The 23,728-nt window shown below is 42.3% G+C and overlaps 2 protein-coding genes across 11 annotated transcripts in view; one reads left to right on the forward strand and one right to left on the reverse strand.

The window, feature by feature from the left end:
- The window catches only part of ATP6V1C2 (ATPase H+ transporting V1 subunit C2), a 56,305-nt gene extending 54,595 nt beyond the window's left edge, over positions 1 to 1,710 (forward strand). For all 10 annotated transcript variants that reach the window (XM_081596523.1, XM_081596518.1, XM_081596522.1 and 7 more), the window contains 2 exons: positions 1,044 to 1,176; positions 1,433 to 1,710. In XM_081596523.1, the coding sequence (XP_081452649.1) occupies positions 1,044 to 1,176; positions 1,433 to 1,522 (223 nt within the window). In that variant the 3' untranslated portion in view covers positions 1,523 to 1,710. The remainder of the gene's footprint in view (positions 1 to 1,043; positions 1,177 to 1,432) is intronic.
- A 473-nt stretch (positions 1,711 to 2,183) lies between these two features.
- Positions 2,184 to 23,728, reverse strand: PDIA6 (protein disulfide isomerase family A member 6). Its single transcript, XM_081596531.1, has 13 exons — positions 23,618 to 23,728; positions 18,523 to 18,664; positions 15,046 to 15,103; positions 14,472 to 14,598; positions 12,074 to 12,180; positions 10,743 to 10,873; positions 10,225 to 10,339; positions 9,358 to 9,498; positions 8,511 to 8,595; positions 8,313 to 8,385; positions 4,039 to 4,197; positions 3,223 to 3,319; positions 2,184 to 2,658 (listed from the first exon to the last, which is right to left on the reverse strand). The coding sequence occupies exons 1-13, from the start codon at positions 23,634 to 23,636 to the stop codon at positions 2,590 to 2,592; spliced, it is 1,323 nt and encodes a 440-aa protein (XP_081452657.1). The 5' UTR covers positions 23,637 to 23,728; the 3' UTR covers positions 2,184 to 2,589.

The following is a 23,728-nucleotide window of genomic DNA, read 5'->3' on the forward strand; positions in this document are numbered from 1 at the left end:
GAAATAAGGACCGGGAAAGTCAGGAGCTAATTTATGGGCCTTGATTGTGAAATAAAAACGAAGTAATACTAATAGGTTAGTCAGTAAAAGGGCATCGCAAGGCCAGCTTTCACATGCCTGACTTGGGCATAAAGCATGGGTGATTAAGTATTGAATATCCGAGCATTTGCTCACTGGTAGTATATATATATATATATATATATATACACATATATATATATATATTTTAAAACACTGACCCATTACAAAATACACGTTTACTTATATAGTACTCAGTGTAAGCATTTTATTTTTGGTTGCACTGGGTCTTCGTTGCTGTGCGCGGGCTTGCTGTAATGGTGGAGAGCAGGGGCTACTCTCTAGTTGCAGAGCACGGGCTCTAGACCCACTGGCTTCAGTAGTTGTGGCGCACAGCCTTGGCTGCTCTGTGGCACGTGGGATGTTCCTGGACCAGGGATGGAACCCGTGTACCCTGCATTGACAGGCGGAGTCTTAACCACTGGATCACCAGGGAAGTCCCAGTGTAAATACTTTGTTGAGATAACACAATAGGAAAAGCTGCCAGCAAGTGGTTTTTACATGTACTCCAGCATCCAAAGTCCATTTAAAATCCTTTCTGTCCACCCAAAACTCGGGGAAAAGGAAGGAACAATCTTGATAAACCAGATCTGTGTGTGCTGGTCTTTCAGTGGAGAAAAGTAAAGCCGCTAAGCTGCATTTTAGACAAAGGCTTTGGAGTCAGAATATTTAAGTCAGATAGCCTTTCAATTTGAACCCTCACCACCTGACAATCACACATATCCAAGGGACCCCTTGGTTCTTTAGTCAAAGACTGTCACCATCAGCTGTTAAGCATGTTCTAGAGATTTTTCTGTGCAGAAAGATCTAATAATTAGCCTCACTCCTGACCCTTGACATTCTGCTCAACTGAGTTTTCTTCTCCTAAGCTGTGTTGGCTGATTTTTCACTCGTACTAGAATTTACTGTCAGGTTCATTTTACCCATACTGGCAGTACTGTTACACACTTGGTCTGCCTCAACAGGTATGGACTGCCAGTGAACTTCCAGGCGGTTCTCCTCCAGCCTCATAAGAAGTCATGCACCAAACGTTTACGAGAGGTTCTGAACTCCGTCTTCAGGCATCTGGATGAAGTTGCAGCTGCAAGTATATTGGATGTAGGTATATCATCCAGAGAAAGCTGCCTTTTACAATAAGGTCAGCCCCTCCACATGGAGCTACTCCCCCAAAACGGTACCTGCCGGATTATTAGAAAAATCTCCACTTCACATGTGAAAGGTTAACAAGAGATTGTGTGCGTGAGTTAGGGGTGGACTGTGGCAGGCAGAAACTGTGGTCAATGCCTAGAGAGCTTTCCTCACACAGAAACATAAAACGAGACGAGCGTATGCACTAACGTGCCATCTTTTGCAGGCATCCGTGGAGATCCCTGGACTCCAACTCAGCAACCAAGACTACTTTCCTTACGTCTACTTCCACATCGACCTTAGTCTTCTTGACTAGAAAGATGAGCTGGTGCAGCTAAACTTAAGTATTCATGAGAACTACTACAGACGCTTCTTTCCTCTAGCCAGAGAACAATTTAAGTATCCTACATAATTTAGATTTTTAGAGAAATTGCTCACGAAGATTTAGTGACAGTCGTATTTATTTTTTGTAAGTTACAATAAAGAAATTCTCAGTCCTTTGAATTGTCTTATATTCTAACATAATTCTAAAGTTCAGTTTTCTGAATGTCTTACATGAATGGGGACTTCCTATCAATTGGTAACCTGCTGCTGTATTTCATGTCTTAACGGGACATGCTGTGAGGGTTTAATAATAACGTATCAAAAACCTTGGGCTAAGTGTATAACCAGCTCTTTTCCGTAGCAGTTGCTGGTGATGGCCCAAAGACAAAAGATTGGGCATGGAGGGCAGTTCCCACTTGACGATCCACACTGTTTTTCACCCTTCTATATAAACTAGCTTTACATTTCACATTTACAGCTGGAACCCGGCCTTGTGGGCTCAGGTAAGACCTGTGTGGCAGCAGGCATCCAGATGGTGTCACACGAGCTGCAGGTTATAGGGAGGACAGACGTCAAGGTTGTTCCTTCACAACATTAATGTACAGGCTGAAGACCGCACTCTGAATTTACCATGTGGACACTGATTTCATACATTTATTGGCATTGTCCAAAATATTGTTTTATTCTTTAATGGAAAAAAGCTATTAATATTCAAATGAAAAGGATCACATTAAAAAACTTGTATGTAAGAAACAGCCTCCAAGAACATCCAAGCAGCAAGTCAGAGGGAGGGAAAAACGCTTCAACAGCCCATCCGTTTTCTTCAAAATATTAATTGACAGGATACAACTCATTTCACTGGCTACGACAATTCATAGAATTTTTCATTGTTTTCTTGAGACGCAAAAGTTCACTGTTGCAGTGTTTTCAAATGACCAGTCAAGGGTTACTTCTCGGTTAAAAAGGCCACTGGTAGGTTCCTCAGACTGGAAAGGACGTTCCTTCACTGCAGGAAAATCCGCTCCCAAGAAAAGAAAGCTGAAGTCTTTGCGGAGCCTCTCACAACTCATCTTTCTCCAGGTCGTCCAGCTCCACGTCACTCAGGTCAATGTCGTCTTCCACGGGAAGCTGTGGGACAGAAAACCACTGTCAGGCCCTGCAGGGTCTACGCAAAACCACAGGCAGGGCGACCCTGAAGTCTGACGTCTCACTTCACAGAGCAGTATTCATCTAGCGGTGCTCTGAGCATGACTGCTTCTGCTCACCCAGCTCCTGCTTTTAACCCTGCCTATCAATACAGAGAGAAAACTAACAGTGATTTAACTTGTCCTTTGAGGAGGATGGGCAGAAATGTACTGGAATATATTTAATTTCAAAGCCTGAATTTTGCTCTTCTCTCAAAGTTACTGAATTCCAGGTTAAATGTTCACTTGAGGGCTAGTAGGAAAGCAACCTCAGTGAATTTCTCTGGCTGTCTTGGTCACGAACATTCAGTGCTGCACCTGACAACAGGGAGGATGGGATGAAGGGCCTACAGGCCCAAGAAACCGACACTTCAGGGCTAGGCTCACGTCAAGGTTCAGGTCTGAGGGAGCGGTCTTGGGTCACAAGCAGCAAAGAAGGGTCAGGAAACTCAGAGGCAGGACCAAAGCCCCAAGTCCTGCTCATGGCTCAGCTGCCCTCAGGACTCACCTCGCCGTCCTTGCCATCCCAGGGCTCCCTGGTGCTGATGGTGGGGAAAGCCCCACCACCTACAGGTGCTGTAGATCCACGCCCAAAAGACAGCTCCCTGAGGGGAAGACGAGAAGACGTGTGTTAACAATGGACGGTTGGTGCCACTGAAGAAACAACTCTTTGCTCCTGAGAAGTACTTCATGAACTATCTTTTCCATCAGGGACAACAATGTCACTGTAGAGCAATATAATGGAATTCCCGAAGAAGGCTTTGGCAGCAGATAAAGCCAGTTACTACCAGTAATTTGAAAAACAGTGCAAACGTATCTTGCCAAAATACAAGTTAAGGAAGTAAAAACGATCAAAGTTGATCTAGAACATGGGCTAGACCAACAATAATACTTGATTAACAAAATTCCACACTGACTTTAGAGCCCAGAAAGGTTTCTCAATGCGGCCACTCTCCATGTTCTGGGCCAGGGAGTCACTGTCCCACCATTCCCTGCACTGTGGTATGGGCAGAACAGAGGGCTTCAGCAGTCAGTCAGACCCATGTCTCATGCAGGCTGGTACACCAGGATGGCTCAATGCCAAGTGCACAGGATGTCAAAGGGGCCCGAGAGGAGAAAAGTGGTATTATCACTTGCTAAGTAGAAGACTTCCATTGCACAGGAAGATGATTCCAAAGCTCTTAATTTATGAACATTTATTCCCCGAAATGTGAAATAGAAAATTACTTATTGCGTACTCTAGAATAATCTAGTTTGGAACCATTACCACAAAAGAACCAAGTAAACAGTTTGACAAAACAAAAACAAGGAAGGAGGAAGTTACCTGAGAAACTCATTGATGCCTTGCTCACTGAACGATCCCTTTAGGAGAGCAAATTTCATCTTGCGTGCATTAATAGCTGCCATAGCAGGGTATCCAAACCCCCCGATCCCCAGTGCATTCTCTAGTTCAGACTGGGCTCCAGCTTCTGTCCACAGCCACCTAGAAAAGTGGATTGATTTTTAGGGTAAAGATCCCTTTTGAATTAATTAGAACCTGATTAGTAGACATTAATTAAAGAACAAAACATTACACATCAAATCATTTACGGAATGAGATGGGTGTAGAAAAAAAAATCAAAAACTTAAAGATGAGTTTTTTAAATAACATGTTCCAGATGTGCTCCTAAGTAACCTCGGTTCCTCTCCTGTTTCCTACACCCTAACCCTAAATGGACTGGTCTACCTACAGGACCATTTCTCCTCCCAGTCCCCAAAATACTGTCCAATAAACCTGATGAATTTTCTCTGTTACCTGAAATCCTATCAGTATCATTTGGGGTTATTAATGTTCTTTGGGCATGTAACAACTTTTTTTTAAAAAAGTTAAGCATATGTCATAATTCACACATGTAAAAAATCCTCAACCAGACTTCCTGGGTAGCACAGTAGATAAGAATCTGCCTGCCAATGCAGGGGACACAGGTTCAATCCCTGGTACAGGAAGATCCCACATGCCGCGGAACAACTAAGCCCGTTGCCACAACTACTGAGCCTACATGCTGCAACGACTAAAGCCCATGACCCCAGGGCTCGTGCTCCCCAACAAGAAAAGCCACTGCAATGAGAAGGCTGCACACCATCAGCTCCCTCTACTCATACAAGGAACCTGGGCACACAGCCTCCTGCATGCACATGAGAAGCACCTGCTAAAGTAACCGGCAGTGCAAGGCCTCTGTGTGAGACCTGTACCCAGGTGGTACCTGGGACAGCAGCGGAGATGGAGTACATAGAGCTTTGTTCTAAACATTTACCAATGTCCGGCCCTCACTCAGAAGAGGGTAAAGGAACATGCCTCTATTTCTGTCTTTATCTAGCCTTCAAGGCTGCGCCAGAATTCAACTCTGTTACTAATTGTTTCTGCTTACTAGCCGAGGTCTCCAACCACCATTAGAACATGATTCCTATAAGAAAAAGTGTACCATGGTACAAATAAGATACTTGCATTGATATGTTTCTTCCTAGGTGGTAATTATTTTTATATATTAAAAAAACACTGGAAGATGAGCCCCTCAGGTCAGTAGGTGTCCAATATGCTACCAGGGATGAGTGGAGAAATAGCTCCAGAAGGAATGAAGAGGCTGGGCCAAAGTGGAAACAACACTCAGCTGTGGAGGTGTCTGGTGGTGAAAGTAAAGTCTGATGCTATAAAGAACAATATTGCATAGGCACCTGGAGTGTTAGGTCCATGAATCAAGATAAACTGCGGTCAAGCAGGAGATGGCAAGAGTGAACATCGACCATCTTAGGAATCAGTGAACTAAAACAGACTGGAATGGGCGAATTTAATTCAGATGACCATTATATCTACTACTATGGGCAAGGATCCCTTAGAAGAAATGGGAATAGCCCTCATAGTCAACAGAGAGTTCAAAATGCAGTACTTGGAGGCAATCTCAAAAACAACAGAATGATGTCGGTTCATTTCCAAGGCAAATCATTCAACATCACAGTAATCCAAGTCTATGCCCTAAACACTAATGCCAAATAAGCTGAAGGGGACCAGTTCTACAAATACCTACAAAACCTTCTAGAACTAACACCCAAAAAAGATGTCCTTTTCATCCCAGGGGATTGGAATGCAAAAGTAGGAAGTCAAGAGATACCTGGAGTAACAGGCAAGTTTGGCCTTTAAGTACAAACTGAAGCAGGGCAAAGGCTAACAGAGTTTTGTCAGGAGAACACACTTGTCATGGCAAACACCCCATTCCAACAACACAAGAGACAACTCTACACATGGACATCACCAGATAGTCAATACTGAAATTAGGCTAATCAACTTCTTTGCAGCCGAAGATGGAGAAGCTCTATACAGTCAACAAAAACAAGACCAGAGGGGACTGGCTCAGATTATGAGCTCCTTATTACAAAATTCAGACTTAAATTGAAGAAAGTAGGGAAAACCACCAGGCCATTCGGCTATGATCTGAATCAAATCATTTATGGTTATACAGTGGAGGTGATGAACAGATTCAAGAGATTAGATCTGGTAGACAGAGTACCTGAAGAATTATGGATGGAGGTACTGTTTAATACTGTACAGAAGGCGATGACCAAAACTATCCCTAAGAAAAAGAAATGCAAGAAGGCAAGTGATTGTCTTAGGAGGCTATACAAATAGCTGAGAAAAGAAGCAAAGCGAAAGACAAGGAAGAAAGGGAAACATAACTCAACTGAATGCAGAGTTCCAGAAAATAGCAAGAGGGAGATAAAAAGCCTTCTTAAGTGAACACTGCAAAGAAACAGAGAAAAACAATAGAATGGGAAAGACTACAGATCTCTTGAAGAAAACTGGAGATACCAAGGGAACATTTCATACAAGGATGGGCACAATAAACGACAGAAACAGCAAGGACCTAACAGAATGAAGACAATGTGGCAAGAATACACAGAAGAACTATACAAAACCTTAATGACCTGGATAACCACAAGGGCGTGGTCACTCACCTAGAGCCAGACATCCTGGAGTGTGAAGTCAAGTGGGCCTTAGGAAGCATCACTATGCACAAAGTTAGTGGAGATGATGGAATTACAGCTGAGCTATTTCAAATCCTAAAAGATGATGCTTTGAAAGTGATGCACTTAATATGCCAGCCAATTTGGAAAACTCAGCAGTGGCCACAGGACTAGAAAAGGTCAGTTTTCATTCCAATCCCCAAAATAGGAAATGACAAAGAATGTTCAAATCATCATACAACTGTGCTTATTTCACATGCCAGCAACGTCATGTTCAAAATCCTTCAAAGGCAGACTTTGGCAGTACATGAACCAAGAACTTCCACATGTACAAGCTGGATTTAGAAAAGGCAGAGGAACCAGAGATCAAATTGCCAACATTTGTTGGATCATAGAAAAAGCAAGGGACTTCCGGAAAAACATCTACTTCTGCTTCATTGACTACACTAAAGCCTTTGACTGTGTGGATCACAACAAATTGTGGAAAATTCTTAAAGAGATGGGAATACCAGATCACCTTACCTGCCTCCTGAGAAGCTTGTATGCAGGTAAGAAGCAACAGTGAGGACCACACATGGAACAAAGGACTGGTTCAAAATTAGGAAAGGAGTACGTCAAGGCTATATATTGTCACCCTGCTTCTTTAACTTAAATACAAAATATATCATGTGAAATGCCAGCTAGATGAATCCCAAGATGGAATCAAGATTGCACGGAGAATTATCAACAACATTAGACAGGCAGATCTAAGATACCACTCTTAATGGCAGAAAGTGAAGAGGAACCAAAGAGCCTCTTGATGAGAGTGAAAGAGAAGAGTGAAAATGCTACCTTGAAACTCAATATTCAAAAAACTAAGATCATGGCATCTGGACCTATCACTTCAAAGTGGAAACAGTGACAGACTTTATCTTCTTGGACTCCAAAATCACTGTGAAATGTGACTTCAGCCATGAAATTAAAGGACACTTACTCCTTGGAAGGAAAACTATGATAAACTTAGACAGCATATTAAAAAAAAGTGATACCACTTCGCTGACAAAGGTCCATACTATCAAAGCTATGTTTTTTTCCAGTAGTCATGTAGATGTGAGAGTTGGACCAAAAGAAGGCTGAGTGCCGAAGACTAATGCTTTTGAACTGTGGTGCTGGAGAAGACTCTTGAGAGTTCCTTGGAAAGCAAGATCAAACCAGTCAATCCTAAAGGAAATCAACCCTGAATACTCACTGGAAAGACTGATGCTGAAGCAGAAGCTCCAATACTCTGGCCACCTAATGTGAAGAGCTGACTCATTGAAAAGAACCTGATGCTGGGAAAGACTGAAGGCAGGAGGAGAAGGGGATGACAGAGGATGAGATGGTTGGATGGCATCCCTGACTCGATGGCCGTGAGTCTGAGCAAACTCTGGGAGATGGCAAAGGGAAGCCTGGCGTACTGCAGTCCATGGGATCAGAGTTGGATCAACTTAGCAACTGACAACAACAAAAAAACACACCAAAGTGAGCAGAGGAGCACAGACTACAGGAAACACTGAGGGAACCACTTTCAAGCAGCACTACACTCTCCTTCCCAAATGATCCTGAGACAGTTCGATAACTCACCCCCACATTTTCTTCTTGTATTTGTCCGCCAACTTCAGAAGAACTTCCAAGTAAGAATTTCTGCCTGCAGCTCCTGATTTAAACAGACAAAGATTTTACAGGTAAAAAGAAAGGAGTTGGTAAAGTAATTCCATCTATTAAGTGTTCTCAGAGCAGGCAGCACAGAACTAATGGAGAGCAAGCCCCCACTGGCCATACCTGTGTCCAGAATGTGGGGCAGCACGGCCACGACGCAGAGCTGATGCTCCTCACATGTCTTCTTGGCAATGTCCTCGTTGATGATCTGCAGGGCCCAGAACACAAGGGGTTTTAGAAGGCCATGTGACACAGAACCCACAGGTCCGCTTGAACAGAGACTGGGCATCGTCATGCTTATTGAAGAGCAAAGTAATTCAAGAGCTAGATAAGGCTCTTTCCAAATAATACTTCCTGTGTGCGCTACAGAAACAGGAATGAGAATTCTGTTTTTATCTCTTAGCCGTCTATCCGCGGTGGGGGTGAGCCATTTGTATGTACACATGGTCTCAGAAATCAGGATGACTGGGCACAGCCTTGCTCTGATGTCTAGTCGTTTAGACAGGTAGGAAAGACATTAACATGTATTATATATTCTCATGGATTTGAGGCTTTCTTTGCCTCTTCCCCATATGTAAAATGGAGATAAAAACAGTATCCACCTCTAAGTGTTCATATGAGAATTAAATGAGAAAAATCTACATAAAGGAACAGTGCTCATCACATGGCCAGGTGCTCAATAAATGTTAGCTATTATTTTGAGAATGATAAATGAAAGACTAGATTCAATTTTAATGAAGCTAAGGTACCTTTTGCTTGCAGTGCAATTATTTCCATACTGAAAGTTATGAAAAGCTGCAATTTATAAGACAAGTTTTCCCCATCTGAAAGTACAAAAACATTCTAAAGAGAACAATTTAAAAAAGAGAAAGAGCTAACCGGCAAGGACAGAAAATGTCTTTACTGCTTCAATGTCGTCTTTCATCACACTGGAAAAGCTCTCCTTACTACAGGTGATGAAGAGGTTTACCTCAAGCAGCTCAGGAGGTGGGGCGTTATCAGAAAACAGATCAAGGGCCCGGGAAACAATGTCGGATCTCGTGCGTCCCCCGTCGTAATCCACAGGAGACTCGCCTTTCTGAAATATCTTGATTGTAGGGAATCCCCTAATCTATTAAAAATTAAAATTTTGTTGTTGTTTGTTGCTAAGTCGTGTCTGATTCTTTGCGACTCCCACCGGGCTCCTCTGTGGGATTTCCCAGGCAAAAATACTGGAATAGGTTGTCATTTCTTCCTCCAGGAAATCTTCCCAACCCAGGGATCAAACTCACATCTCCTGCATTGGCAGGTGAATTCTTTACCACTGAGCTACCAGGGAAGCCCCCAAAATAAAATATCAGAGTAGAAATCAAATTAATATTTAATAATAAATAAGATGATCTTTATGGCTAAAACTACTTTATAGGTAATTTAACATAACAAAAACACTCCCTAGCCTGCATCAGTGTCTAAGGGGCAGCACACAGAGGTCAGTCAGGAGGTATTAACAGTCTCACTGCCAGGCTTTGCCAAATCTTATTCAAATGCTGGACATATATCAATACAGTAATATATATGCTCGAGAACAAAGGGACCAACTTTAGAAGCTGTATGAGTAACCTGCGAAAGCCTGGGCTCACATTAAGCCCATGGGCAGTGCAATGCTGAAAACAAAACCAAGAAACCTCAACAGTCTTGAGTCCCAGGTTTACTAGTTAAGATAGTGAGTGATTTCATTTCTTCATTACAAAATGGCTAAGCTCCCCTTCCACCTCCTAGGGAGGCCAGGAGTACACAATGGAGTGACAGTTGAAAGCAGCGTGTTTCACAGAGAAACCAGCCTCCCAAGCACACTCACCCCGTATCGGCTGGCGAGAACCTGGTTCACGGTGGCGTCCACAGCTGCGAGTTTCACTTTGCCTTTTGTTTGCTCTTTTACTTCTGTAGCGGCTGCGGCCCATTCTGGCTCTAGGCTACAGAAAACACCCTGAACTTTAAAAGGGTATGCCACCTCTACGCACACATACTTTAACTGCTGTGCACATTTCCATCCAGTCCAGTGAAATTACACTTGGAAAACACTCCATGTGCAGCTTTATGAAAGCTATGACGCCCCACCCTCCCACATTCACTTCCCCATCCTTCATCCATCATGCCCCTCCCAACCCTGGATGCCAGCTCCCTGTTCATCTCTGAAAACATGACAGAGGAAACAATCGGCACAAATGCTGAGGTTTAACATTCACTTAGAGCTGGAACTTTGGGGGAGAAGATCTTGGGGATCACCTATGACCTGATTCAGCTCTTCAGAAGTGAGCCAGGTGAACAGACTAAAAGCACTGTGACTTAAAAAAGTACCTGGTACAAAGCACTTACTTTTTGCAGTGTCCACACCAAGGAGCATAAAACGCAACCATCCAAACATCTTCACTGTCAAGGACGTTCTTGTCAAAGTTGTCGTCCGTCAGCTCAATCACGTCCTTCTTACTTGAACTGTCACCTCTGCCCTGTCATTTGTGACATTAAACCTTAGGTTACAACTTGGCCAAAAAGAACACTATCACCATTCTAAATATACATATAGCAATAATCAATTCTACATCTTAACAAAGTTTTGAATTCTTCTTTCAAGTGAAAACTATTTTACTCAGATAGGGAACATTCCTTAGTATTATTATTCTTTTTACTTGGCAAACAGTATTTACTTTCAAAGATTTACCAGTACACTCAGTATCACATGTAATGTGAACCTGAACTCTACTTTTGCTACCTTCATTAAGAGAAACCCCAGCATGGCTCACAGAACCACCTTAGTAACACTGTTCTCATTCAGAACCACGCTGGTTCATCCTGGATACCTACAGTTCAGATCAAGTCCCTACTACTTGAGAAAGCTAAAAACCCTTAACCCTTTTATCTTTTCAAGGCATTTTCTTTAATACTAAACCTACAAAGCAGTCAGAATTGATATAATGCTTTCTGTTGCCTGAGCCAAAAGCCATCAGTGTTGGAAAGACAACCTGTGCTCATTAAATGTCTTAAGTTTGAGATAAAAGGCAAAAGCATGAAATCTCTGGTAAGCTAAGTCTGTATAAAGAAGCTACTCTTACTGGTCTCCTAGGAGTGAAGGGCCGTTTTATTATGTGTACAGGCAGACCTTGGAGATACTGTTGGTTTGGTTCCAGATCACTGCAGTAAAGCAAGCATTGCAATAAAGCAACTCATATGAATTTCTTGGGTTTCCTGGTGCACCTAAAAGTTATGTTCACACTAGACTGTAGCCTATAATTTTCATACCATAGTCTATTCAGTGTGCAATAGCATTATGTCTAAAAGACAATAAATATCTTAATTCAAAAATGTTAGTGCTAAAAAATGCTAACCCTCATTCCAAGTCTCTAGCGAGTCATAATTTCTTTGTAATAGCAACATCAAAGATCACAGATCATAGATCACCATAATTATAACAAAAAACTTTTGAAATACTGCAAGAATTACCAAAATGTGACAGGGTGAGCAAACGCTATTGAAAAAATGGCACTGACAGACTTGCTTGATGCAGGGTTGCCACAAATCTTCCCATGGACTAGTGCATGGGCTCACAAAGAGGTGGACACGACTGAGCGACTTTCACTTTCATGCCGAGTATACAATCAGGCTTCAAAATCATGACACAGGTTAAAAACTGACATTACACAGAGCCTTACTTGTTTTCCGGAGCTGTAGCCACTGCCCCGGCCGCCAAGGCGGTCTTTCACGAGCTGGCGCAGAGCATTGAGGGCAGCATCCACGATGGCTTCGCCAGTTCTGCCACCTGCAGGGAGACAGGGCCGTCAGGTGAACACAGCGGGCGGGCTGGGTGTTTACACCTGACGCTAGTAAAGATGGGAACAGACAGGTCTGTCAGCTCCATCTGGTGTTCAAACAGACCTAACAACTCGAGTGTCTTTAAGACAGCACCAGTTTCTTCTAGAATGTATTTCCTGCTTAAACTTTACACTGGGAAAACTAATTCCTCTTCTTCAGTTTTAGGTTATTAGTGTGAACAAGGACATTCTGTTCACCCATAAATACCATCTACTATTGAGGACAGTTCACCGCAATGTCTACTGAAATGTGTAACATGTACATAAATGAAAAAGGTTATCTAGTTAAGAGAGCAGGATAAATTTGTAAACACAAAGTACCAAATGAGGGGAATGGAAAATACTATTTAAATGAGATTAATGGACAGAAAAGACTGGATAAAGGAGGATACGAGCCATCCGAAGCTAAGAAACTGGAAAGCAACCCACTTCCTTCTACCTTGTTTAAAACACAGTTATTCTGGGCTTTGAGGTTCTAGCTGAACTTGCTCTTAATTTCAAGCCCTGTATTTAAAACAGTGACAACAGCCTTGGGAAGTTTACCAAAAGCTATGTGCTCAAGAACAAGTCAGGAGACTCCTGATTTACTCAGAAGAAAATGGATAATACATGCCTTGAGATTATCAGAGTTCAAAGGCAAAAGTAACAAAATCTCGTCAGAAAGTTTTTTCTTTCTTCTTTGTTAGAGTTTTCTAATCAAACTGCCCAGGAAGAGATAAAAACTTCTGAGAACACTTCAGACCTGACATTAGAAAGAAAATACAGCGCAGCAGTACTCAGAATGTGTTCAGATCACTGTCTACTACATCCTGGCTGAGATGCAGTGACCAAGCGTGTCACCTCCTAAGACAGGCAGACAGGCAGACCTCAACATAAAAACAGCCTTCTGCTCCTTATGTACTGCAGACACCCCACTTTCTGAGTCAGTGCCCCTCCCAACAATCTCTACCTGGAAGTACACCAAATCAAGAAATATACTAGGGAAAAAGACAGAGAGGGTTTTCTCATTCTAGACCAAAGGTGAGCAAATTCTTCCTGCAGAAGATCAGTCATTATTTTTGGCTTTGCAGGCCACACTGCTTGTTGTAGCCACTTGACTCTGCTGTCTTACTATGGAAGTAGCCATAGACAACACCAGTGAAAAAGTGTGGCAGTGTTTTGAAAACTTATTTACAAAAACAAGAAGCTGACCAAATGCTAACCCCTGCTCTAAACATTCAATTTTCACAAATTAGCAAAATTAAAAAATATTCCAAAGCAGAAAAGCAGGTGTTTACTAAGAAAAATAAAACTTTGTTTTATGGAACTTTAGAGCTATCTTCAATATGATACCTATTTGTGACATCTTAAATAACAGGCAACTCTATAAAAGAACAGCTGACTAAAGTAATATTTAGTCTTGAGAGTCTGGAGCCAGAGTCCTCTCCAGCTGCTTCAGTAACTCACAGCAGATACAACTCCCTCATCTATAAAAAGGAGAACATGCAGGACTTCCTCATTATCAACAGTTTAAAAGACTAAATAACAGCTTTAATAATTCAAATACTATATATGTTTACAAGACATAAAGATTCATGGGCAAAACACTCCACGGTAATATCAACAGTTCAAACTGACTTTCCAGTTACAGGACTTTCTTTTCCCACTCTTACGCTCGAACTCCTTAACAGTGAAGGGGTGAGCAATCGGAGCAAGAAAACACTTGCAGATCTTTAAAAATACTATATAATTATAGAAACTTATTAAATAGTAAGTAACGAGTAAAATATCTTGTTGTTGTTTAGTTGCTAAGTTGTGTTCAACTCTTTGCAACCCCATGGACTGTCGTCCATGAAGTTCCTCTGTCTATGGGATTCCCCAGGCAAGAATACTGGGGTGGGTTGTCATTTCCTTCTCCAGGTAAAATACTGAGTAACTAGTATTTTTTTTTTTTTTTTTTAAACTAACGAGAAAGAGGAAAGCACAAAACATCACTACTCAATCACTGCTAAGGCCGTGTGGTCTAAGCTAGCATAAACAATAATAAAAAAAACCCTTTCATCTGTTTGACACGTGTTTAATCTCTGAGCAACTCAGAAGATGTAGGAATCACAGATCAGGAAATTCAGGCACAAGGCAGGTGGGAAACTTGCAGGCAGCAGGGCCAACAGGTTGCAGAATCCCAGGTTCTCTATCTGGTCCTACCCACTCACATGAGAATTCCAACCAAGGGCATGAAGTCATTAGGAAAAGTTCTTACCCTGATAATCTTCTGGTTTGTTTTTGTTGGATCCAAAAATCTTAATAGTAGGAAATCCCTGAACACCATACTGACCCCCCAGGGACTGATGTTTGTCTGCGTCAACTGCACCAACTTTGACAACATCCTGTGGAAACACAGAAGGAATATCTGTTTTTCTTTCAACCAGAGCAGAATCCACAAGAACCCATCATCTGATGATGCAAACTCAGAGACAAGATAATAAAGGGCAGGGTTCCATTTGCCAACAGAATTGATGACAGCTGTAGCCTGGGAAATCAATCCTAAATGGAGGGCTGGACAACAGGCAAGTCAGCCTGTGTGGAAACTCAGCAGCTCCCAGAAATAGCCCAACTAGGCACAATTATGCTACTTCACTGGGAAACAGAATTAATGCAAATAGACAAGACAAAAATTAGAATGTACAGTATCCCCTTGTTCCATACATAATCTTGGAAGCAGAACAAGAGTCCTGGGCTTCAACATGCAAACTGACCTCCTATTGTACATTAAGCCCATTTGCTTAAACTTATTTCAACATACACAGGTGAATGTGAACATCCCAGAAACTCACTTTCAAGGCAGTTGCTGCTTTCTTCCATTCTGGTGTTAACCTCTGGCAGTGGCCACACCTTGCAGGGGATGAAAACACAAGGAAACAGTCAGTCTTTGATTCCAATTCGAGAAACACTCCCCAATGGTCTCCTGAGTGCCATGGACTGGGGGTGGGGGCTTGCAGGGAGAATAGCACTAAAAACAGACATGATCGGTGACCAGAAGGAGCTCACTGTTGTGATTTCACTATGATCCTTTTTTTTTTTTTAATCATAATAGAAAATCTTCCAAATTACTGCTGAGTTAAATTGTATTTAAACAGCTTAAACAAATAGTATCATTTGTAACTCCATCCCTGAGGGGGAACATCAGTGTTTTCTTTGCCTAGTGCGCCTCAAGTGTGGTCTGAGTTCTATGCTAAGCAAAATGCAGGTTCTGAGGCCCCCAAAGAATCAGAGTTCCTAGAGAAGGGGTTCAGGAACCTGTCTTTAATAAATCCCACTAGTGATTCTTCAATCTGTTAAGGTTTGATAGCCCCGATTAGTCCAGAATTTTCATTTTATAGACGAGACGACTGTTTTAGAGCCTGGATCTGTGCAGCCTGCGTCTATAGCTCCCACGCCAGCTTGTGGAGTTAAAATTCACATGGAATCTCAAGTCAGTAAGGCTAAGGAGTGAAAAGCCCTGACACCACAAGGTGGTGATAAAAGAACAAGGGGAGTGAGACAGAGACACACAACACAAGGAAAAATATTCTTCATCTTTTAGGTACTAGTACTTGGAAAAAATTACTGTGAAATGTAACAGACAGACAAGTGCTTTAAAAAAAATTATATATACAGAAATCTATTACGTGTGTGTCAGTCATCCAGGTTATAGGCAGCTGTATTATTTTCATCATTGTATAATACCCATTATACGAAGACAGCATAGCTAGTTTAACTACAGGTGACTTTTTCCTTTTTTAAACAAAGTCAATTTTCTTCTAATTAGGTCTCTAAGCACCTAATGAGCCAATGCCATGTGCCAGCACCATGACGCACATTCTTCACACAGGATTTCATTTCATTAGCACAGCCACCCTGCAGGCAGGCTTTGTGGTCATTTTCATTCTACAGATGATGAAACAGAGCCTGAGAAGGTAAGAAACCCTTCCCATGTCACCCAGTGACGGAGCTGCCTAACAGGTCTTCCTTGCTCCAGATCCCACGCTCTTAGTCAGTATGTAGCATCACCTTCCATGGGGGCCTAAGCATAACCCAATAGTTTAGAAGTCAAGATCTTTCAGCAAAGTGCCCTGAAATGCTGATTCTACCCACTACCTACACAGTATGTTTTGGAAATCTAGGAGTCAAAATTTTACAGGACTTTGTGCCTCTTTAATTTTAATTTATTCTAATGAAGGAAGGACTTAAATCAGAGATTGTCAGAGTACATACGCCCTGTAATTTCAATGTTAAGCAACGTAAAGACAGATCAAAATGCCACAAATATAAATATAGCAGCACACCTGATAACTCAGGGGTTTTTCACTGGGGTCCACGGATCCCCAAAGGGCTAGTAGACAAAAACTTAAGGGCTCTGTAAGCTTTGATGGGGGGAAAATCCTCTATTTTCATTAACCTGTAATTAAAATTTAGGATTTCTTTCAATTATAAACAGTAATAACACACCATAGTGGGTTAGCACTCATGACTCTGTCACAAACAGTAATCACAGCCATTTTCTCACCACTATAGCTGGTGCAAGTATCTTTCAACATCACTCACGTTCATCACATTTCAGAATTATGGTAGCCAGCTGCGAAAATCTGCTGCTGGACCTTGGTACTTATAGCCCCTGTAAATGAGGACTACAAAACCATATCAAGATTTACTTTGATAGTTTAATAATCTTATTCCAATATTTCAGGTTTCCTTTGTGATCCCATAGCTTTTATTCTATGCATGTAAAACCTTTATTCAAAGGAGGAACTCCTAGTCTTCACCAAGCTGCCAAAGTTCAAACACACTGAGAGGTTAAAAGCACACTCTCTAATGAGACATTCTCTCATCCAGGACACTATGAAGCAAAACTTTGCCAGTTAACAATAATAATTAGCTACTTGATCCAGAATCTTCTCAAGTATGCTGACTGGTTTTGTTTTGAAATGAGGCGTATTTTCATATACTGCAGCTCCATCAAAACAAGGTAAATTACTAATGCCATAAATGACAAAAAATATCAAACTTGTAAAAGCTGCATACAATGGCATTCAACAATATTAAGCCTGTACAACTGCCATTTGTACCTTTACTAAAATGAATGAATGAACCTATTCAGAATTCTTATTTGGATAACAAAGAAAAAACAAAAGGAATTAAAAAAAAAGGTATTAAGATGAACAGTATTTTCATAATGTAGTAACATAAACTTTTAAAGTAAAGGATTTTACCATGATTCGCTACACTGAACTGGTACTGAGTTTCTAAAACTGCTTTCTTTTTCCAAAGAAAAAACTGAAAAGCAATAAAGGAAAACCTTTCATCAGGCATTCCCCAAAAAGTGCCTGCTCAAGGACAGTCTGTAAGAGTTCCATTCACTACCCGCCCTGCCTCTCAGAGGACCACTCTGGACCTCAAGTCAGCACACAGCTCACATGCAGATACAGCTGGTGGTGCTCCATTTCCTCTCAGACACTTGTCACCTGCAGTGTGTAGCAGTGACAGTCTCATGCCTATTCCGCACCGATTCCATTGATCTGTTTCTTCACGTCTATTTGTTGGGGCTTTGGTTTTGTTTTCATTACGTATTTTAACTACATAAACGATCAGTGCAATACTGTGTATTTTGACTGTGTAGATGACCCTTGAATAATCAGAGTTACAGGTGCTGCTGACCCGCTGCAGTCGAAAATCCACGTAACTTAATAGCCTGCCCCCTGAATCCACGGATTCAACCACAGCGAATTGTGTAACACTGGAGTAAAAATTTGTTGGGGAAAAAAAAAAGCCCACATTTAAGTGACTTGCGCAGTTGTAACCTGTGCTGCTCAAGGGTCAACTGTATGAAACCGTGCGCTACTCATTTCAAAGGTAACTACATCTTCACTGCAGAAGCTTTCTTTTTTTCCCCCCAGAAGCAGATGCAAAGCAAGAGAAGAATTTTATCTTCAGCCCACTTACCTCGTCCTAAAGGCCAGGTAATTGTGTCTTCCTAAAATTCCTTCTTTCTTGCAACTATTAGCTACTTCCAGCATTTTTTCGTAACTGACTCAAACTCTGCACCCTTTAACAGTCAATCAATACTTTCCCTCTTACGTCTTTTACTTTTTACCATTATGAGATTTCTTTTCATTAGCATTACCTGGATATGTCCTCTACCTCTTTTAAACAATCAGTAAATTAGGTAAACAAGATGGCTAAATAAAATCACATTTTTATTATACATAGTATAGTATTTTTCCTAATTTTATAAAGTACCATAAATAACCGACAACTATTTTATAATTACTTACCATGGAGCATAGAATTCTACAAGCCACAAACTGTCACTCTGAATAACTTCTCGGTTGAAGTTTGAGGGGGTTAATTCAATTACATCATCACTAGACGAATAAAGACCATTAACTGTTATAAAGAGGGTACAGCTCATCAGACCTGGAATGACAAGAAACATACCATCAACAGCAGGGTTCACGCTCTGACTGGAAAAGTCCTTTTCAACTGACCAAGGCTGTTCACACAGAGGACAGCCTGGGTCAGCTCTCTCCTAGCCCCCTCCTTCCTCCACTCCCCCACTTTCAGCCTGGCTACTGTTGGAGCCCCTGGGATTTTACTCTCTCTGGGGCAGTGCTGAATAAGAAGGGCACAGACGGCCCACACCCTCATCTCTTGAGCTGTGTCGGGAACAGATTTAAATACTATTCTTAGTGCTTTCCCTATGCTAACACCTTCATTCTGTACAACCACACTCTATGAGGCAGGACTGTTACTGCCATCTTTTGGGCAAGGGTGCTGAAAAATTGGGCTGTTCCATTCAACTCTGAATCCCTGGATAACCCACCCACTATTTCTTGTGTTATTCAGATGCATTATTAGCATGCTATCTTTATTAAAGCTTTTTGATGGGAAAAATAATTATTTGACTCTTCGACTAGACTGTGACTCTCTTAAGGACAATTGTTTTTTTAAGTATCTTTCTTGCTACTAATACTATCCATGGCACATCATCAGGCACTCACAGGGCTGCTGGATGAGCTCTGAATGTTCACGTGAACAATTGACAAAGGGAGGGCAGACAGTCTATTGCATTATTAACAGTTTAGCCATCTTGTGGACGAAATATATTTCTTTGGCTACTCATATGCCACCTTAGTCACAATTTCATATGCTTACTTTGTAGACAGGATTTAGATTTCATGTGGAACTTTTTAAGTAACCCAATGGTAAACTTCTTCAAGAAGGAGTGTATACTGATGTCAATTGTTCTATTGCTCAGTCCTCCACCTTTACACCTACCAAGGGATTCTGAATTTTCAAATCACTTTCAAATACATTGGATCCACTTGATTTTTCACAGCACTACTAACTAGAACATGGGAATCATCCTGATTTTGGAAACAAGGGCAGACAGAGATCAAATGGCCCATCTATGGTCACACCTAAAACTGGTGGAGCAGCTCTGACTCCTATTTCCAAGCTCTATCCATTAAACCATGTTGTTTTTTCAGTACTCAAGATAAAAAGGTTCAATACACCATGGGCATGAATAACAGTTACACTGAGAACACTGCATCTGAATTACAAATATGACTAGCACTGTAGGAACTTCATCATGAACTTTACCATATTGCAGGAACTTCACCGTGAACTCTACGAACAGTGCTGTGATGCCACTAAAGGTTATAATGCAATGGGTATGATCAGATTTGCTTTCTATAGAGTCTTCTGGCTGCAATGTGAACAGGGGTTGGAGAATTATCAGGAGAGTGGTTTCACATAAACCGAGGGCAAGATGAAATGAACAACAGTAACAAAGGCTACTGGGAGGTCAAGTAGCCAAGACTGAAAACTGCCTACTGGATATATAATGACAGAGAGGTCCCCGGGGCCCTGGGCGGTTGTCGTAGAGAAGCGAAAGTAACTAGCAGTCAGGCTGCACAAGGTTGGAGAGAGAAGGAGGGAACAAACTGGTGAAAATAATACAGATAGGTTTCTTATAAAGAGCAGGAGACACCAAGTCAATGTGGGATAAAAGGAAGGTTTCTTTTCAAGGATGGGAGTGATTTGAGCATGAAGAGAAGAAATATGTGGAGCAGCAGAGGCTACTACAGGGAATAATGGAACAAAATGCCAGAATTACGAGGCGGGGAGTAAACCCAGAGTCAGAGAGGGGTATCTTGCAACAGGATGAACTCCTCTTCCATTTCAAGAGGTGGGGAAGGGTGAGTTGTGGACAGAGGTCAAGCCAATCAAAGAGAGGCTCCCTTTATAACTGCAGGTCAACACAGCAGCCACTAGCCACAAGGGCTACCACAAAGGGAGGCGTGCTGGAGGTGTAAAAAGCACAGTGAATCGCAAAGACTTGATAGGAGAAAAGAGCAAATTATCTCGTTAGTATTTCTGATATTGATTTCCTCTTGAGATATTTTAGATATTCTGGATAAATAAATATATATTAAAATTAATCTCACCTACTTCTTTTTGTCTTTTAAATGTGGCTACCAGAAAATTTTAAGTTACCACATAAATTTAGCATTCTATTTCTATTGGGTGGTGCTGCTTAATAATCTTTTCTTTGCTGCAGAAAAGATCACAGAGCTGGACACAATCACTAAAGCAAGTAAATCAAGAACCTAAGTAGAGACCATCCGAATTCTCAGTAAGCTTGAGAATAAAACTGGTCTTGGAAAATCTTCTATGGATTTTTAAAATATATTTATCTTCTTTAAAGAAAAATATCTGAATGAATTGTTATTTATTCAAGATATTGAGCTCCTTGCAAAATTTTCAAAAATAAGAAAAGCAAAAAAAAAAACCTATCAACAGTCCTGCTAGAATGAATTATTAATATTTTGGTAGATATTGTAACTGACACCTCTCTACATCATACAGAGGTTTAAAATTTTATATAAATCTCATCTTATTATTTTGTAACCTTTTCCACTCAAAATAAGTTACATTTTCTATGTAAGTAGCCCCCATGTAACCATTTTTAATGGCTATATCATGTTCCTAATCCACTACTGACATAATTTGATGGTTTCCATATATTTTTTCTATTAAGAGGCCAATGCTAAAAATTCTATTTATTCTCAAATAAATTTGATTATTTCCTTAAGAAAAAATCTTACAAGGGGGATGGGGGATGGCTACCATTTTGATATATGTATCTGTTCAACTAGCCTCCAAAAATTGACATCTCAACTAAGAATAACACTTATATGACACTACGTACCGTTAACTCATTTACTCTACATGGTATGTATCATCATGCCCATTTTTAGCCCAGGAAATGGAAACACAGAAAAGGTAACTTGCCTAAGGCCACATAACTAAAGACTAACTTATGTACCAATCCCCAAATTTTAACCAAAGGACTGGACCCTGCAGGAATAAATGCCAGAAGGGGCGTTCTACAGACTGTGCAGGGGAATCAGGTTCCTTCTCTTCTCCTGTCAATCGGGAAGAGCAATGAGGAAGGCACTCTCCTCTTCATGCTGTTCCAAGCAGGTTGGAGTCATTACAGGATATTTTAATGACTGTTTCACTCATTAAACAGTGATTTTTGTTTAATTGTTCACCTCAGGAATGTGGTACGAAGATGGGCATGCCTAACGACACTCAGTATAACATAAACTTCAGCTTTTTTCCCTCCTAGTAATGGTGCTGAACTTTTGTAACTTTCTATAAAGTGGCCTGGATCTCACTCCCCCACTATAATGGCTATCAATGGAAATGTCTTGATAAAGGTTCAAGAACTAAATTCTTTAAGAGGCAGTAAGACCTAGTAGGGTTGGAAGGAAATCAAACATGCTACTCCAAAAGCATTAAAAGGTGTACAAAATACAACAGCAATAACAGCAGTCAGTAACTAACCCCTACAAAAACCCTCAGCCCACTTAAAATGATAAGAGTAGGTCAATGTTGATCGATAATGATATGTTTCACATGGTCATTCCACTCATTGATAACGAGCACCAATGGGAAATAGGAACATCCAAGTGTCTAGAAGCTTTGTGAGCAGATGGTTTTGCCATCTGTGGCCTCCCATTATTCCCCAACAGCAGTTAAGGATGCTATAAATCTACATCAGTAACCTCTCTGTACCTCACCTGCTAGTAAGAGTACATGGTCCCAAAAAAGTCATCTAGAAACCGAGAGGGCGCCCCAAAAGTCTGACTACCTTAAAATAATGAGTCATCTGAAAGAATCATAGACGCTTTCAGAGCCCTGCCTGAATTCACTTGCAGGCAACTAAACAGAAACTAAGTTCTTCGCTCCTCTATTCTCTCTACAGTAATATGGCAAATATTTTCTATCTTGCTTTTTCTCTTTAGGTATACATATATATATAAACTCCTTAATACCGAGAACAACGCTAGGGAGTACAAGCCCAGAGTGGTTAAGCAACTAGCTCCCAGTCACCCAGCGAGTAGATTTGGGGGACCGAGGCTGGGACCCAAACCTTGCTCTCTGGACCAGTGTGCTCAGGTACCCACTGTTACAGCGCCTTGACTGGGACCAAGAGGGCCCAGGGAAGGAAGGGGATCCTCCATCTCACTACTGAAGTCGCTAAGACATTTACCTTAGTCTGGGTTCGATTTAGTTCTGAAAAGTTCAATCACATCTAAAGCGCTCTTGCATCGTGAAACCCTTTAAGAAGGTACTGCTGCCTTTGAAGGAAACTCTTCTGATCGATTTCAAGACTAGGTTTTGATATTTCAGGTTTCTCACAAGTGGGAATTCCATAAAACAGGTGGCGAGGGCAAGCTGCAGTGTGAGGAGCCCGTGACTCCCCGCGAACACTCGAGGCCCAGAACAAGGTCCCCCTTCCAGGTGCCCCCACTCCCCAATACCCAGCCACGGTCAGGGACGACGAGCCACAGTCGGTCTCAAGCGGCTCGATCGCAACTCCCGGCTTTCGTTCACACCCCACCCGCCCCTTCACACAAGAGCCCGGCGTCCGGCACTCGGCCCCCGGCTCGGGGCTGCCCCCAGCGCCCCGGGTTCGAGCCCAGCCTTGGGGTTCCCGCGCGCACAAGCTCCACACCTCCTCTCCCCCCCGCCCAGGTGGGATGCGGTCGACTCCAGCCAAGGGCTCCCTCACCTTCCCGCGCGCCCCACACTTCTGCCGGAGGGCCAGCGCGGGGTTGGAGGGGTTGGGGGTGGGGAAGCTTCGGTCAAGGACAGTCTCAGCTCGCAGAGCTCCCCCACCGCCCCCGGGGCTGCCTCTGCGGCATCCTCCGCGAGGGCCCGGCCCGCGACCCTCCTCGCCAGTGCGGGGCGCGGGCAAGGCCAGGCGCCCGCTTGCTCCCCGGGCCGCGGGTCTCTCAGGCTGTTCCCCTCACCTCACCCCCCGGCCTCCCGGACGAGGAGGCCCAAGCCTACCAAGCACCAGGCGAGCCATGCTGAGCGCCCGCGCCGCCTCACACTCCAGCAGCCGCCTCACCGCCCAGCCGCGCCGCGCCCCCGCCGCCCCTCGTACCGCCCTCGGCTCGC

The sequence above is a fragment of the Giraffa tippelskirchi genome, chromosome 4 (genome assembly GCF_054371585.1).
Source record: "Giraffa tippelskirchi isolate mGirTip1 chromosome 4, T2T-mGirTip1v1.2.pri, whole genome shotgun sequence".
Taxonomy (NCBI): Eukaryota; Metazoa; Chordata; class Mammalia; order Artiodactyla; family Giraffidae; genus Giraffa; species Giraffa tippelskirchi.

Excerpts from the sequence above, each read along its gene's own strand:
- PDIA6 (XM_081596531.1), bottom strand. Across the intron at positions 12,181-14,471 it reads CAAACCAGAAGATTATCAGG|GTGGCAGAACTGGCGAAGCC; the intron begins GTAAGAACTTTT and ends GTCTCCCTGCAG. Across the intron at positions 10,874-12,073 it reads GCTACAGCTCCGGAAAACAA|GGCAGAGGTGACAGTTCAAG; the intron begins GTAAGGCTCTGT and ends CACAAATGACAG.